Here is an 18,263-nt window from a genome sequence, read left to right on the forward strand (position 1 = left end):
GTTATGACATTTTAAAGTTTCGCTTAATTTCCCAAAACTGTTATATGCACATCCTGGTTGATATGTAAATGAGGGGACTGATGACGTCACCCACTCACTATTTCTTTTGTATTTTATTATATGAAATATTCTGATTTTCTCCCCCTTGTCATGTGAAATCGAGTTTTGTTCCTTCCTGAACATGTTAAATTAACATTGTTTAACATTACGTGGTTCCGTTAAGTTGGTCCTAAATGTCAAATTGGTAAAAATTGAAATATTGTATAATTTAAAAAAAAAAAAAAAAAAATAGTGATGGACATCAACTCACTCATTTGCATGTTACTGAGTTGTGCATATAACTGTTTTGTGAAAAATAAGAGAACATGTAAAATGTCATAACTTCCTTATTTTACATCCGATTTTGATGATATTTTCAGCATTATGCTTGTTTGATTTTTCTCTATTGAGTCAAATCATCATTTTTATGGGGTGGACTTGACCTTTAAATCATTGTTGTGTTATTGAAGGATGATGTTGAATGTTGTATTAAAACGGTCAGTTGCAAAAGATTAATGTCATCACATTGTGCCAAAATTTCGCCAGAATACGGTTCGGGGGTGTTTCACAAATGGGTGTTGCAAGAAAATAATTGAAATCAATGTCAAATATCTATAGCACTTTTACAACTAACAGATCAATTTTAATCATAGCACAGGAATTAATATTCCTTGTCAAACCAAGGCATAACTTTTTTTACTTCAATTTTCATGTAAATCCACTTAAAATAATGCACCAGATCTAAGCTTTTTCAAAATTTACTAATGCAAATGCCATCATGGTATGTCGGGTCACTTTGCTCCATTTCTTGAAATATCTACCTTTTTTTAACACTCCAGATAATATTTTGTGTTTCATCCAAGAATGCAGTGCTCTGATATGTTTTCAGAAACATGCTGGAAAAAAAACGAGAAAAATCACAAAATATCATTTCAGCTCAAAGACAATTTTTTTTTCGATTTGATAATATAAGCAAATTACTTTTTTCATTTCAGACCTTGCATTTTCTTTAAATTATAGCACCTTATAATTGGATATTGGTTTGATGTTAATTTTTGACATTTTTTTTCTTCTTGTGATCATAACATGATGAACAAAATTATAATATAACCCGACAAAAAGCTTCATGCATTTCAAACTGTACTATGCAGTAGAACAATACATTGATTGGCCTATAGATTCCGGTTTAGCTAACATGTAAGTAACTCGCTCATCATAGATATCAGTCGATCCCGGTTAGGGGTTTTTCACTCCCTTTTAAATTGTCCACGACCGCTAGCTAATTCTTTTCTTCGCTCTTCACTGATAGAAGGGTATAAAAACAGATGGTGGTAGAAGCCCTCCACCCCCCCCCCCCCCCCCCCCAGCTGCGCTGGCGCCTGCAAATCGCATGTTGCATAATCATTTTCAATAGAGGGCGGCAGCATACTAAAAAATCAGCTGCTGCCATCTTGTTACGATCTGCAGAGGAGGAAATTATGTCTGTTTCTACTTTCAGACCAACAATTGTCTCGCTTTCGGTAAGTTTAAAATCAATGTATATCACATACGGGCTTTCTATATAAGTAATATACAGGTTCCGAATATTTTGAATTAATTTCATTTTGAATTTTAGTGGTAATGCTCTCTAAATTATTTATCGGAAAACGCCGGTAGTGGGTGATTTCAAGTTCAGTGTTGACCTTTTGGTGTTGGTGTTAGGTCAATTTTTACATGAGTATAACACCAAACATAAAATGAAGATGGTCCTGAAAAGTCACTCATTGGTTGTTGAGATGTCAATAATGTGATCTGGATCAGTTTTACAAACTCAGAATAGGTTTTGGAGCTAGGGGAAGCAATCCAAATTCCAACACTAACACCAACACCAACGCCAACACCGGACTTGAAATCACCCATTGTGTCGCCAGCCTGCAGCAGTGCAGGTGCTCCGTCTCGGAATTGGACCGAGGAGCCCCGGCTTTTTCGGCGGCGGTGCTCGGGTGCTTGTCCAGGGTCAAGAAACACGGACGCGAACGTTTGTGAAAGAGTAACAAAATTTTTCAAAACGAAATGCAACAAGCCAAAGAATGAAAAAAATGTTGAGTGAAATCAGTGATATTATAATTTTTTATGATTCTAACGTTAAGTTTTTATAACTTTTTTGATAAAATAGGTTAGGCCTAAGTAATAGAGGAGTTTAGAACAGAAATTGGAAAAACAGACGTTAGACAGGTTTGCTCTGTCACTTAAGACAAAGTCATGACTCCTGATGACCACGCTGAAATGTGCTGAGGGCCGGGGTATAGTGTTGCACAAGTGGCTGGATGCAGAGCAATAAAGATCGTTTGTATTTTCCATGATCACAAAACAACAACTGAATTAAAAAATAAAATTAAATGATATCCTAGCAGAATTCTTCCCAAAATATCTGAAACAATGATATTTGCAGATGACAACATAACCATAAAACAGCGTTTGCATTAAAATAATATGAAAGACAGAATCATGCAGAGTCAATCGGAACTAACTCTCGGTCAACACACAGTCACAGTCCAGAGTCGCACATACACTAACGTACAGCCCCTTACCACACTCATTCTACGACACGACGGGCGTGCTTGACGCCCAACAAGTGCAATACTAGCGGAGACTAACTTGCCTGTGAACTGAAGTAGTTGGATCCAAAATGAGCTCCAAATTGATGGCAAATATCATACGTAATTTTCTCAGGATGGTCATTTGAATTGGTATTCTAATTCTATGCTGATATAACGATTGTAAGAAAAAAACTTTGGTAACCCAACTGGGCTACCAAGTGTGAGCTTTTACCAGTAGAGGTGCATGGCCTATAAGGGAGGCTCTCAATATATTTTTTTCCATCCAAATTTTTGTCTCATTGAGGTCAGAAGCTCATTTGTTTTGTGTGTTGATGACAACAAAATCCTTAACAAAACAAAAGGTTACCGAAGGCCTAATTTTTCATGATGAATCTGCTTTTCACATTTCCATTTGCCACCAAGGCAATCCTTTTGCAGCAAATATAAACAAAGGAAATTGGTCTCCCAAACTGGAGACTGTCTCTGGAATTCGATACCTCTTTACAAAAGTCTCTGTTTTTTTAGTCTTTTGTAGATAATCTCCCACATGGGAGACAGTCTCCCAAATTGGCTTTGGTGGCCCACTGCTAATGTCGAGCCCTGGCTATACATGTAATCATGATAATCACAGCCGGCCAAAGAAGAGAAATAAGAGAGGAAAAGGAACAATTTTTTCAATTTTGATCTGCATCGATTCTTCAGTGATCTATCCCATCCATTAGAGATGCAATAGCTCAGTTTGTAGAGCAGGGGTTTCATATTCCAGTGACCTGGGTCGATTCCCTATCATGCCAATTAGTGCGCTAGTGCCCTTTGGTAAGGCATTTAAATCCTTTTTACCAGATCCCTCGGAAGGGACTTTCCGCCATCGAACCTCTGGTTGCTTGCGTACAAGCATTCATGCTTTCTTAGCAATCAGGTAAAAAATCACTACCATTTGTACTCCATTTGAAATCGTGATTCAGGTGCCACCTCTATAATTGATAACAATTGTTACAAAATAAGTAGATCTAAAGCAATGTGCCCGGAATTTGAAATGGCAAGCTCATTTTACAAGCCAGCAAAGTCAATCAAAGGGACAGTGATTTTCCTTTTTACCGGTAAATAAAATGGAAATTCCATTTGGTTCTTATACTTTTCATGTAAAAATTCATGGAATTCACTGTTACAAAACGGAATTCAGGTTTTTGTAAAGACCATTTTTTTAAACGGAAAATCACTGTCTCTACAATCACCACAACACACACCAAATATATTGTTATATACACAGGCACTTTCAATCACCTTATGAAAGTCCCGATTTCAACTCCAAACTTTTAAAAAATCAAATTTTGCCCTTAAAATGTGGAATCTGTGCCATATTTCCAGAGCACGCGGCAGCTAAGCTCAAATTTAAGAAGCGGGGTCACCAAAAAATGTGCTAAAAAGGAAGAATTCTATGGTTTTGTTCCGAGTTGTCAAATGTTATCTCAAATTTAGGACTGTAAATGACCAATCAAAAAAGAAAAAAAGCAAAGTGTAGCGCATTGAATTTGCACAGAAATCAATTTGCCGGCATGCTAATGGCAGGCCTCCATTCGACATGGGGTCTAAGTGTAATGTGGGAGCGATTGGCCGCTGCAACTGCCAGGTTGCATATACATGTATCCCATGTGGTGCGGTTCAATTTAGCAACGCTCGCACACATTGACTTTTGAACGTGCGATGTGCTATGTTGAACAGAGGGCGGTGGCTGCTGAATTGCGGGTGCAAAACATGGCGATACATTTCAAGATTTATGAAATATTGAATTAAAAGAAAATAATAAACATTGCAATTGAAATATATACATTCAACAAACATTGATGCAAAATTCATTTTGTGAAAAGACATTTTAGAACAAAAATATTGCAAAAAAAGCTTAACATGACAAATTCTGGGCAGGTTACTCCAGTGGTATTATCCCTGATTTCAAAATGAAATGATCATGAGCAATTATTCATAAAATTAAAATTTTGGTAGCTTGCATGAAGAGCTTGGGACACATGAATTTCTGAACTAATTTGGGGGTATGTCAAACCATCACCTAAGAAAAATCACCTAAGAAAAATGACGGCTTGAATACGGACAGAGTTTGCAAAATTCAACTGAAGTCAAACTTTGACATTGCTTTATTTAAAACTCTGTTTACTTTTGCTGGATCTAATAAGAAAGAATAAGAATTTTACCATAAATGTCATAATTTTTTTCTTTAGGAAATTTGATCAATGTCCTTTTAAAACAAAGGGAAGCATACTGAATTGTCAAGAAAACAATGAATGTATGAATATACATCATTTCTAGAAAATATTTTGAACAAGCATGTGTTTTAGATGTTGACGTTTGCTGTGGCTTTCCAGAGTTATGATTGATCAGATCAATCGCAACTCTTTGTAAGATGGGGCCCTGTAAACAACATATTTTTCTGTCTCCATGTACACAATACTTTTATTTTTACATTGTCTTTTTTCCTTCAATCTTTGTGTTCACAGAGACGGTGGTTCTCTGCACAAGCTGCCACACAAGCTAGACAAGCAGAAGCAGAGAGAAATGAAGTTCAGGTATGATCAGCATTCCTTTTTTTCCCCACATGAGTCACACATGAGAATGATGTGTAAAAAATTACATGTAGCACAAAAAACGAACAAACAAAAACAAACAACAAAAAAGAGAAATCTTCATGCCTAGAATAAAAGCTACATGTAATTGTTAAAACTCATTAGTATTCCATTGCAGAAATTATTACAGGAACAATTTCATGATTTATTGATGTTTAAGATTTTTTGTAAGGTACATTGGCAAGTACATGTACTATATAAATGCTACCTTTTCTCAATTATTACCCCTTTACATAATGCATCTTTTCACTTTCCCCCTAGGTAACCAAACTTCCAAGCGGGCTGACCGTAGCCTCGCTGGAAAACAACTCTCCTGTCTCAAGGTTAGCAGTAATCGTCAAGGCTGGCTCCAGGTACGAGGGTGTTGAAAACCTTGGTGCATCACATTGTTTACGAGCATTTGGCCACTTGGTAAGTCTGTTCACGATTCTGTACCCCAAAGTTGATAGATACTGCCGGACTCAGTTATTTCTTACTTCACATACATTTGGTTTGTTGAAAATGGCCAAAGAAGATTTTTTTTCAAACCCTTATCCAAACAAAATTTGAATGGGTCACAGTGTATGTAGTAGTAAACTTACAGGGGGGTGGGCGGGCAGGCAGGCAGTCCATTTCAAATGTTGCAGATTGAACTACTTCCTCAGTTTATCACCTATGATCATAAAATTTGGCACACAAAGGTCTTGAGGTAAAGTGTGCAACACACATTTTTCCACATGTGTCGGAAATGGTGTTGCCCCTGCCACTGAAACAGCATGATATAGCAAAAAACCAAGGAAACGTCATTGCAGATCGAACTACTTACTTTGGCAAAAACATTGATCATGAGGTTAAAAACAAGCAAGACAAATTTTCCATGTGTTGGAAACTGCATCGCCATGGAAATCATCTACAGTGATATTTATAATTCCCCCCCCCCCCTTTTGAAATAATATAATTGAATTCTCCTGATCGATACATGTCCTTTTATGTACCTTGCCACCATTATTATTAAGTATTTTTGCTGAGTATAAATATGCTGACTACTCTCATTGTTTCAGACAACAAGTGGTGCTTCAGCACTCAGCATTACCCGAGGTTTGGAGGAGGTAGGAGGTTCACTTGAAACAAGTACATCAAGAGAACATGTCACATACAGCATCCGATGTCTAAGAGATCAGCTGTAAGTCTAACAAATTTAAAAACCGATCCTTTCTCTCCTCAAGCATGCAATGATTTACTTTATAATGGAACAAATATTGTATTTTTCAATTTTCCTCTGTCAGACATGAGATAATACTGAAGTACAAGTGTAAAATATTAAGAAGCAATATATATCTATAACAAGGACATGCAACCAAAGAATTCCGGGCTTTACATGTACAATGTAGGCCATTCTTCCTGCCCATCAATAATACATTTTGAATAATAAAAATGACTTACATTCTAGTTTTAGGATACATTTACAGGAAGAAAATGTAACCAAGTAGTAGATGACATCCTATGATGAATGTGGGGTATTGACTGCTTTGAGGATTATGTTTGTTTAGTGTCTACTGTCTAGGAACTTCTCATTACAAGAATCTCTTACCAGCTATCAAGAAGTGCTTCCACTCTCACTTATCACATGCTTATTCCACCTTGTATGTCATGTACTTTGTATACTATCACTTATTGACATATTCTTCTTGAATGTATTGAATTTGCTCACATCCATACTAATTTTTATCTGAAAACCATCAAGCGTCATTGATTTTCTTAAAGAAATCAATAATTAGATTTTAAGTTAGGAACTGTCAGATTTCCAATCATAACCCTTGGGCAAGGCATTTTACTAAAAATGTCTTGTCTTTCGTAGGAGACTTAAAGCCGTCGGTGCCTTATAAGGGAAAGTCACAACATTTGCATGCTAAAGTACCTACTTCTTATCAGAGAAGGAACATTTTTTCCCTGTGAAGTAGTTAACATTTTATATTTACTCCCTTTACTTTGTAATTTTATTTATAGATCATATTGATAACATTAAGAAAACAAATCCCTCCATAGCTTTACAGACTAATATATTCAGACACTTACATGTATATGAGACATTGTGTTGTTAGTTTTGCTTAACCTCAATATCTTACCCCAATGTGGGCAGTATGGTAAATGCTAGTTGCTCTGCCTCTAGAATAGATTCAAAGTAGTGTGAAATACAGGTGTTCATCCATTGGTTAAAATTGCTTGTGAAGGCAATACTGTGTCTTGGAAATCTTGTTGGAATGCTCCTTATGGAGTGGAGAAAGTGCATGCGGGCTTGCATACCAGTATCCGATGACTGGGGCAATAAAATATCTGTAAATTTATTTTATTTACAAGAGACATTGTTCTGATGTACATTAAACACTGTATAAAAGCAGAACATTATTTTTATTAATTATTATTAGTATTATTATTGTTGTTATTATTATTATAATTATTGTTATTATAGATATTACTAGTATTAGTATTAGTAATAGTAGTAGTAGTATTAAATATTTTTTCTTTGCTAATCCATAGGGACACTGGAATGTTCTACCTCAAGAACGTGTCAACAGGGCAAGAGTTCAGGCCTTGGGAAGTGAAGGACAACAGTCAGAGATTGCTCTTTGATTTGTCTTGCTATAATGATCAGCTCCAACTCAGTAAGTAGTTTGTGTTTGAGTTTTATCAGACGTGTATTAATTGTATATGATTATTTTTGTCTGGGGACCTAAAGTAGTCCACAAGAAAATGTCTTTCGTTCTTTTACAATTTCAAATTTTTAAGTATAAAGAAGAAGAAGAATTACTCTTTCAGATGTGTTCATTTTCCAATGTTTGCTTTTTGAAGAATAAATTACTATTTTAGCAATTTATAGAGCAACTTCCCTGGTGACTTATTGTTTGTTTGGGGCTAGTCACTTATGTAATTTTGTCTTGTACATCAAAGTAATGATGCAGCCAGGACAAAGTTCTAAATGAAATTCTTGAAATTGCAGATGTTATGGAGCAACTTCACAGTGCTGCGTACAGGGACACCCTTGGCCGTTCCATCTATGTGCCCCAGTACATGGTTGGAGAGCACACTACCCAGATGCTGAAAGACTACGTCAGCAGCCGCTACACTGCTGAGAACATGGCTATTGTTGGTATCGGTAAGTGGAAAACTTGTTGCTTTGTCATTATCAAGGACCTATTTCACAAAACATATCAACAGTGAATAGTTAGGAAATGTGATGGTAATCTTTTTAAAAGGGACCACTGGCCGAGAGCAGATCTGGGACCCTTTTCATAAAGAGTTATGACTGTATAACTATGCAGTGATTGTTAGTACCATGGTAACAGGACTCAGCAGCCAATCACAATTAAAGATTCCATGGAAGTAACATCATGCCGTAGTTACAATAGTTGTCTTTATAAAACAGGCCCCTGTTGTAGAACTTTTGCTTTTGCTTTGATAACAATATTTCTGAAACTTGAATGAGAAGCGATATACTAAAAGTTGCAACCATGCTGAATTGCTTTAAAAACACTTAGTCTGAATCATTATTTCAGTTAAAACAAAATGGTGTAGAGGTGGCTCACAAAACCTCAAGCAATTACAAGTCAATTATACTTCTACAAATCGGTGATAAGTGCTAGAATTGATTGCCGTTCTGCTCCTTAGAACAGAAAGTTGAATAAATTTGCCTAAATTCAGGATTGGTGTATCAATAGCAAATTTACAATCAGATACAATAAGTTTCTTGCTACTTCCTGTTTACTTATTTTTTTTAGGGAATTGATTTCTTTTATGTTATGGAAAATAATCCTTTAACAAGTTGTATTAGGCCAATGTTCAATTGTATGAGGACAAAATTGTTTAAATTTTTTTAAAGTGTTCATTGTTTTGAAATAAAGTTACCATGCTTTTGTTGTGATCTCGTGGACCTTTATATGTAGGAATCACAGTGGAACATGGTGGTAGCTTATTTGTTTGTTTTGTTTTGGCTGTGGTCAAGTAGTTGGTTTTGCTCAAATATACAAAAGTCACATCCTGTCATAAATTGATCCTCCTGTACCGCCCCAGTTAAGAGGTTCTATTGCTTTACAGTGTGAATAGACCAGCCATTGATCATGTTGGTAATCCGTTTATTGTTCGTCCAGGATCCTTAAGGCTGTCCATCATCTACTTCTCCAAACACTCCAAAAACCACTACATTTTCCATACTCTACTACACAAAGCCTACAGATTTTAAATATCAAATTAACACTTAATACAATTAAACATAGATGATGGAAAAGATTGTTTCTGTTAGTGTGAACAGATATTCCATACTTAAATGTAATATCATGACTATAAAGCTTCTATGATAGCCTTCCAATCCTAAAAAACGACACACTTCCCTTTAAATTGTCTTCCCTGCAATTGGCTGCTTCCATTCTTTCCTTCTGCTGCAAATGCCCTTGTGGATGCCATAAATCAGCTGTCTTCTTGGAATTTTTTGTTCTTCTAGGTGTTGATCACAGTGACCTGAAGACCTTTGGGGAGTCCTTTGATCTTCAACGAGGTGACCCCTCAACTCCAGCTGCAAAATATTCAGGTAAGCAGGGCCTCTTTGTATGAAGTTTGGATGACAGGCTAGGTACATGTCACAGAATTTCTTAAGAGCAAATTGTAAAATATATTTTTAACTTGCCCTTAAAGTGTTGTGACAAGTCATAGTATATACATGTATCAACAGTGTATATTTCAGGTTATGCTCATTTGACTGGGACATATATATTTGGCTCACCGGGGTTGTAAGGTTTTTGCATAACTTTAAAAAAAGCTTTATAAGACACCTCCCATTCCGAGGATACTGCCTGTCTTGTATGATCACACTTTGCTATCTGTACTGTTTTAATTCTCCATTGGCTGTATGCCTAACCAGCAGCACTTTTCACTTGCCTTTCTGTCAGGTGGTGAGCTGAGGACCCAGTGCAGTAGCCCCCTTGCCTATGCTGCCTTGGGCGTAGAAGGCGCCAGTCTGTCGAGCAAGGACCTTCTTGTCACCGGTATCCTCCACCAGCTGATTGGCTCTGCACCGTACATCAAGAGAGGAAGCAACCTAGCCACATCCAAGGCCAGCCAGGCAGCCGCAAAGGCTTCCTCACTCCCTCATGCTGTAAGATTCCTTTGTACAAAAGCCTTAATCCTAATGAGACTGGGAGAATGGGGGGGGGGGGGGAACCTAGGTGGCTGGAAAGACTGGAGGCTTAGGGCCTACCCCTCCCCCAAAGATCTTGACTATTGACCATGCAATCGCAATAAAATCTGTCCACTTCATGACTTAATGTACAAAATTGTTTATTGTCTCGCCTGCATAGCAGAGTTCATGGATCTAGTTCATCAAGTATAGCTAATAGCTTTGATCAAGTCTTAGGTCACATGATCAAGGTCATGTGTGGCTGATCACGTACCGGTATAAAGTCAATGAATTTATTAGTTTATTGTCATATGAGTATTATATTTGTGAATATTATTCATTTTGTGCATGATCTGACCAATACGGTGGTACGTTACATACCATACTTTACATAAGTGTGAATCTGAATCGAACTTAAATCTTTGTGAAACACCCCCAAGATGTGGGGAATCTTTCAAGCTACCTCCTATTCACCCAGCATGATTAAGATTCCTAACGTGATATTTTGTAACCCTTTCCTTGTTTTAGGTGAACAGTTTCAACCTACCATACTCAGACTCTGGCCTCTTCGGATTCTTTGCCATCACCCAGCCAAGTGATATGGCTCCTGTAAGCTCCTCTTGATTTTTTTTTTTTTTTTAATCAACTCTTATTATTAATTCGGCATCACCTGTGCTTAGGAGAAAAAACAAACTGAATTACTATGACCGACAGTTCTCTCCTCACAATATTAATGATCTGATGGGATGTGGGGGGGATGCAGGTCGGCCATGATCTGGCAGAACTACGTATCTCCTTGTACACGATTCCGAGATATTCGAGCTTAAAAATTCAAAATTGCTTCTTTAGCTTTCTTTGAAAAAATGGAGGTGTATCAGACTTTTTGTTTTCCTTTGTCCTGTGGAAGATATATGAGGAATTGGGACAATAAAATATTTGATTTCCTCATTAAATCTTGTAATTTTCTTCAATTTTTGTCTCGCCTGCGTAGCAGAGCGAGACTATAGGCGCCGCTTTTCCGGCGACGGTGGTGTCGTCAACATTGAAATCTTAACCAAGGTTAAAGTTTTGAAATGTCATCATAACTTTAAAAAGTATATGGACCTAGTTCATGAAACTTGGACATAAGGGTAATCAAGTATTACTGAACATCCTGCCTGAGTTTCAGGTCACATGACTAGGTCAAAGGTCACTTAGGGTCAACAAACTTTGACCATGTTGGGGATATTTGTGGAATTGTCATCATAACTTTGACATTTATGGATCTAGTTAAAGGAGAATGAAACCCTTGAAACCAGCTGAATCCATATCAAAGAGAAAAATCAAAGAAACATATTGTTGAAAGTTTGAGGAAGATTGAATGAATAATAAGAAAGTTATGAGCATTTGAATATTGAGATCACTAGTGCCATGTAGATCCTCCCATCGGCAATGCGACCAAGATCTGTGATATCACACACGTACAACTCCCTCATTACTTTAGTACTTATTTCACTTATATTCTCACTTTTATAGAGTCTATCACAAGGTGAGGTGTTCTCTTTATGAGATGACAAGTAAAGAGGTTTCACAACATTATATCATTGATGAATCGTTTGTCATATGATTAGAATGAGCAAAAAAGAGATGTTTTGGGGTATATTTTCAGTGTCCAAATGGGAGAGTTGTACGTGTGTGACATCACAGATCTTGGTCGCATTGCCAATGGGAGGATCTCCATAGCATTAGTGATCTCAACATTCAAATGCTCATAACTCTTTTATTGCTAGTCCTATTTTACTCAAAGTTTTTTTGATCTTATTCTTTGATTTTTTTGCTTTCACAAAAGCTAACTTGCTCCAAGAGTTTCATTCTCCTTTAACTTAGACGTAAGAGCGATTAAGTATCCCTGAACGTCTTGTGCAAGTTTCATGTCACATGATCTAGGTCATTTAGGGTCAACGAACTTTGATAATGTTGGGGGTATTGGTGGAATTATCATAACTTTAAAGTTTATAGATCTAGTTCATGAAACTTGGGACATAAGATTAACCATGTATCCCTGAATATCTTGTGCTTGTTTCTGTAGCACAAAGCTTAGCAATGGTCATAGAATAAATTTTCATGATTGATTGCATTGACTACAATGTGTAATCAATTGTAAAAATCAAGCGTACGATCAATTGCTAACCTTTGTGTTACGGAGCCCAGCATATACAGAATGTGTGTTCATTACATCTTTAAAGTTGAATCTTGCCTAAGTAGAACAGATTCATTAACAGTGTGTGTTATTTGTTTAAAGATAAAGGCCTTAAATGTGTATGCAGAGGATTATGCACTTCAAAATATGTGATTGGAATTGCTATATTTCATCATGTCGGTTTAAGAATGCCCTTAACACCACTTTTTCGCTCATCACATGCGCTCAAAAATATCACACATGTTGCATTACGTTATGATGTTTCTGCATCGATGCGGTGCGTGAATATGTTTTGCTAATGGAGTCCTTGCACCGACACGATGGTATGCTTTTTTCACTCATGATTTAGAATGCAGCATATCTGAAGCATATTCATTGCAAAATTCATAGATTACACGAATCAGTCACAGATATTTCTTCCAAAAATCTTCATCATATTTTGCCATCTCAGATGATTAATTGGGAGACATCATAGTTAAACAAGTTTTTTTTATATATATATAATTCTGCTCCCATAATCTTAACTAACCTTTAGATGGTATAGGATTGATACAATTCTTGTCTCTTTTTAATAGGTGCTAAAATCCCTGATGGAACAGTTTGGAGGAATGACGAAAGGAAATGTCAGTGCCCAAGACCTTCAGAGAGCGAAGTAAGACTCCTTTTTACAAACTATATAATCCCTGTTGCATCAATTATGTAGTTGTAAATTGATCCCTTTTTTTATATTCACCCAGAAATGGGAAAGTCCACCCTTTGGAGAGAAATTTGATTAACCCATTGCCTACTGGAACTGTACGGTTCCTGTACAAAGCCTGTGGGAATGACATATTTGGGTAGTCAATGGGTGAATCGAATGAAACCCAATGAAACTTTACTTGGTAATTTTCAGCTTGGATATTGTGTATTTTTGTAAAACACATCATTTAATTGGATTATCACAGAAAAAATAATGATTCAGGCAAAAATAAAGCAATTTCCCATTCTTAAGGACATATCGATATCTACAACAAGCGAAACGTAGGAATTTTGTTCTAATTGGTAGATTAAAAAAAAAACAGACTGTATTTGCTCTAACCACATTGCTATATTAGTTCGGGTCCCTTTATCTTGTTCAAAGTTGATGGCAAGCATGTCACGCTCATACGTAGTACATTAGGCTTATCCACCAGTTAATCCCCATTTTCCTTTTTTAGAAATCAACTGAAGGCTGCTGTCTTCATGAACCTTGAGAACCAAGATGCTCTCCTGGAAGACATCGCTGTTCAAGCCCTTCATGCCGGGTCATATGTGAGTCCTGCTGATGTCGTCAAGGCGGTTGATGGTATCACTGCTGAGGATGTGTCAAGGGTGAGTACTGTTCGGCAGGAAATGCTTATGCCTTGGTTATTTCGAGACATTTGTTGGCTATCAGCTTGAAGATACTGCTGATTAAGCACTTCATGGAAGGTACATTGACAACCTTGTTGATGTTATCAAGGCGGTTGATGGTATCACTGCTGAGGATGTGTCGAGGGTGAGTACTGTTCGGCAGGAAATTCTTATGCCTTGATTATTTTGAGACATTTGTTGGCTATCGGCTTGAAGATATCGCTGATGAAGAACTCCATTGCCAGGTCTTTTGACAACCCTGCTCATGTTGTGAAGGCAGTTAATGGTATCACTGTTGAGGATTACGTTAATCCTAAAATCACCGGGGGGGGGGGGGGGGTTAATCAACCCCCCTCGACATTTTCCGTGACCATTCCACTTTTATTACCATGCTACTCGCTGAAATTTTACTTTGAAGTCTTGCACATCTTTTGAGATGCCCGGGTGTGCGGTTGAAAGATTTCCCAACACTATGTAAGTACATGTCAGACCCCAAATTGCTCCAAAATGTGATTTTGTGTACAAAGTCAATGTAAATGAGTTGTCTGTTCTATAATTTCTGTAAAATCCTCACACCTCCTAAATTCATTAATTTAGTAATACATAATATAAAAGAGACTCTTTCTAACCGCAAATATCATATGGATATAATATAGCTTGCCCAACGACTAGGAGCCGACCGACTGTTTTTATTATAAATGATAAAACAAATATCAAACTTCCAGAACTCTGTTCTTGATAGGTATTGGGAATCTATATAATGACATAACATACACCGTTTGTTGTAGAGTAACAGTGACACATGAATTTATATATATATATTATGTTATATTATGTGACAAGTCAGACCAGTTGAAAAAAAACAGAGATAAAACTCGATGAGCAGAAAACTCTGGAAAAACTGTGAGAGACTTTTGCAAAACTCCCCTCTAAATTTGTTTATCAGATTATTATAAACTGTAAGAATGTGAAAACTTTCACTTTGCAAATTTTAAATTCTGGAAATTTGTTGTGACGAAGGGAACAAGCTAGAATGATATGCCCTACGTATCCTTACCGCAAGTTTTCCTTTCTTTCCGCGCTCCAATGCACCAATGCACTTTTTATTACATTCCACGGAGGCTTCGAACCCTATTGAATATGCATTCTTGTAAAGTATAAGAACATTAACGAAAGAAACAACATTTAACTGCTATACAACCATAACGCAGGTAAATAATATTCTCATCTTATTCATAAAGATGTGATAATAATAATAATGATATGATAAATTTTACTTTCATCAGCTGAAATTAATTGATTTTAGCATAATTATGCTTCAAAAAGGTTCTGCTATAAATTTGGTGAAAAAACTAAGAAAAACAAAAGGTCGAAGAACAAAGAAATACATTAGAAATTCATCCTACACTATTATCATGCCAATCATCAGCCAAGATCTTGTGGGAGGGGTTGACTTAAGAAGTATGTTGATGGTATCACCGCACTTAGGGTGCATACAGGCAAGTAACTTTTGGCACAACTATATTATTTGCTGTCCCTTCATCAGTTGTTAGCTCGTGAGTATAAGCTCTTGGCGGTAAAAATTTATGCGTTCTTACGTTCTGGCAGATCCTATATGCACTTACAAAATGTTGCATAATTTCGGAACTGCAAAAGTTGCGCAAGACTTGAAAGTAAAAAGTCATTGAGCGACGCGGTAAAAAAAAATTGCACGGCGGATTTATCACAAAATATGTCAAGGTGGGCTAAATCAGCCCCCTCCCCCTTGTCTTAGTAGGGATACGCCTTTTATTTTCAGACATGGTGCAACAAAATTCACCAGCATTCTTTCATAAAACATCTTTCAGCATAAATAGACAACAATTTGTTGAAATCAATATTTGTTTTTCACTTGTTTTGACCCAATCATTTCAATCTGTTGTCGGTCTTCCTTTATGCATATATTTTATATCTTCTTTATCTTAATTTTTTAAATTTAATTATCTTGATTTACATATATCTGTCTTTCTCTATCTTCATCTCTCCTTTTTGAAACAATTTATCACATATTTACAGTGGGTTTTTCAGTGATTCATATTGAAATTGTCACATTTTACCTTTTAACAAGATCAGTGGGGCATGTTTCACAAATTCTTGGGGAAAACCAAACATGTGCTTGCATAGAATGTCCATAAACTAGGACATCAAGTTGCATCCGTTTGACCAGTTACTCTATCTGTATTACACATATTCACTATAAGTACCTGGAGGCATGTGCTACTTGTAAGATGTACAAGATAGCAAGGTAGTATGTCAAATGACACTTCTATCCTCTTTCTCTCTCTCTTTCCCAAACTTCACAGGTTGCCAAGCGTATCTTCAACGGCAAGCGTTCAATGGCAGCCAGTGGTAACCTCATAAATACCCCGTACATGGACCAGCTTTTGACACCATGAGAGCCCCCTCTATCGTAGAATAAATTATAGTTAGATGTACAGGATCTTCCTTCTTTTGTGTCTATTGAGCTATGAATTCAAAGAGTTGTTCTATTTGAAAGTGATGTTTAAAAGCCCTATTGACAGAACTGAAGATTTTTAGAAACAGTTATTCATGCAAACCTTGTATGTGAGGTATCTGTCAGCATTTTTAATCAAGAAAAATATGAATATATTTAAATATTGAATAATAATTACCACATATGCACATGCACTATGCCTCTTGTTTATCTGTGTGCTTTGATACTAGATAACAACATTAATCGTAACAAGTTGGCCAAATCTATTTTCCTGACTTTATATTGTGGATTTGATAAATATTTTGAGTTATGAGCAAAAAAATGTAATCCTCTCCCCCAATCTTATATTCAGAGACAGATCTCTGTTCATGTCATACACTTTCGAATACCAGAAATGTACCTGTGTAAATTTTGTGATATTACCAAAACTACAGCTATGAAAAAAAAAGAAACAGAGAAAAAGGAATTGTCATTGAAATATTTTCATTTTTCGTCTTGTTCAAATGCTTTTAAGCAATGAGTTTACTGACATGACAAAATAAAATGAAAACTGACTTGAAATTTTTCTTTTGTCGAGTTTTATTTGATCTTGAATGGCATTTTATGGTCTGTATTCACTCTGAATGCATCTATACAGCATATTGCGACTAAGGCCTGTTATATATAAGATCTGTTCTTGGCAAATACAAGCTGATTTAAAAGCTGCTGAAATGCAATTTGAATGGGTTATGTGCAAGTTTGGGCCTGACATGCATGTACTAAATGTTGCGTTTTTTTCGTAACGGCTTACCCTGGCATCTCAAATTTTGTCTCAAAATTTATGGAAGACTTGAAGAGTAAGAGGTCAACAAGTGGTGCAGTGAGAAATAATTGTGGCGGCGTAGTCACAATCATTTGTGCGGAGGAACATGGCGGTCAGATCGGATAACAAAGGGTTAAGGGCTTATTTAACAAATGCCTCCTGTCATGTTACAAATTAATGAGTTCATAATACATGTACATGTAAATTAGATTTCCTCTACTGAAATCAGCATACAGCAAAGTTCATAATACATGTACATGTAAATTAGATTTCCTATACTGAAATCAGCATACAGCAAAACAGTGGAGTATTAACCTCTGATTCAGCCCCCCACAAAATTTTTGTGATGTATTCTGGTGCGTTAAATTTTCTTGACTGTGTCGCTTGCTGACTATTTACTTTCAAGTCTCGTGCAACTTTTGATATACAAAATTAGCATTTTAGGGGCATTATTTAATTAATTAGAGCAAACTTTTGATATTCTGGTGCGTTAAATTTTCTTGACTGCATCACTTGCTGACTTTTTACTTTCAAGTCTAGCGCAACTTTTGATATACAAAATTAGCATTTTAGGGGCATTATTTAATTTATTGAAGCAAACTTTTGATTTACTCATAAATTAACATAATTAATTAGCAATCAGATTTTTCGCAGAATTTGATCCTATAGTTTTGTCGATAATGCCATGGGTAACGCACGTGCCAATTTTTCGGCGCAATCGCACGATCGATGGCAGAGATCAGCACCCCCAACCGTCTCCTTAGGCGTCGAAATAGCCCAGTCTATTTATGGTTAAGAGACATGAGTAATTGAATGGATCCAGGTGGCTTGGAACCTTAATTGCTCTCCCCCCCCCAAAAAAAAAAGAGAGAATGAAATGAAGAGGGGGGAAAACGGCCCTGCACAAATCCCAGAGCTGCCAAGTAGTACGATTTTTGTCTCACCTGCATAGCAGAGTGAGACTATAGGCGCCGCTTTTCCGACGGCGGCGGCGGCGTCAACACCAAATCTTAACCT

General features: G+C 36.6%; 1 protein-coding gene across 1 annotated transcript; it reads left to right on the forward strand.

Annotated features, from left to right (window-relative positions):
* Window positions 1-1,447: 1,447 nt before the first annotated feature.
* Window positions 1,448-17,005, forward strand: LOC129270234 (cytochrome b-c1 complex subunit 2, mitochondrial-like). Its single transcript, XM_064105421.1, has 12 exons — window positions 1,448-1,559; window positions 5,129-5,197; window positions 5,516-5,665; window positions 6,295-6,416; window positions 7,772-7,896; window positions 8,232-8,387; window positions 9,729-9,815; window positions 10,174-10,379; window positions 10,929-11,009; window positions 13,155-13,231; window positions 13,776-13,929; window positions 16,293-17,005. Exons 1-12 carry the CDS (start codon window positions 1,518-1,520, stop codon window positions 16,383-16,385), a joined length of 1,362 nt encoding a protein of 453 aa, XP_063961491.1. The 5' UTR covers window positions 1,448-1,517; the 3' UTR covers window positions 16,386-17,005.
* The last annotated feature ends 1,258 nt before the right edge of the window (window positions 17,006-18,263 follow it).

Source organism: Lytechinus pictus, chromosome 10 (genome assembly GCF_037042905.1).
Source record: "Lytechinus pictus isolate F3 Inbred chromosome 10, Lp3.0, whole genome shotgun sequence".
In the NCBI taxonomy this organism is placed as follows: Eukaryota; Metazoa; Echinodermata; class Echinoidea; order Temnopleuroida; family Toxopneustidae; genus Lytechinus; species Lytechinus pictus.

Excerpts from the sequence above, each read along its gene's own strand:
- LOC129270234 (XM_064105421.1), top strand. The coding sequence starts at position 1,518 with ATGTCTGTTTCTACTTTCAGACCAACAATTGTCTCGCTTTCG. Across the intron at positions 13,232-13,775 it reads CAAGACCTTCAGAGAGCGAA|AAATCAACTGAAGGCTGCTG; the intron begins GTAAGACTCCTT and ends TTCCTTTTTTAG. Across the intron at positions 13,930-16,292 it reads CTGCTGAGGATGTGTCAAGG|GTTGCCAAGCGTATCTTCAA; the intron begins GTGAGTACTGTT and ends CAAACTTCACAG.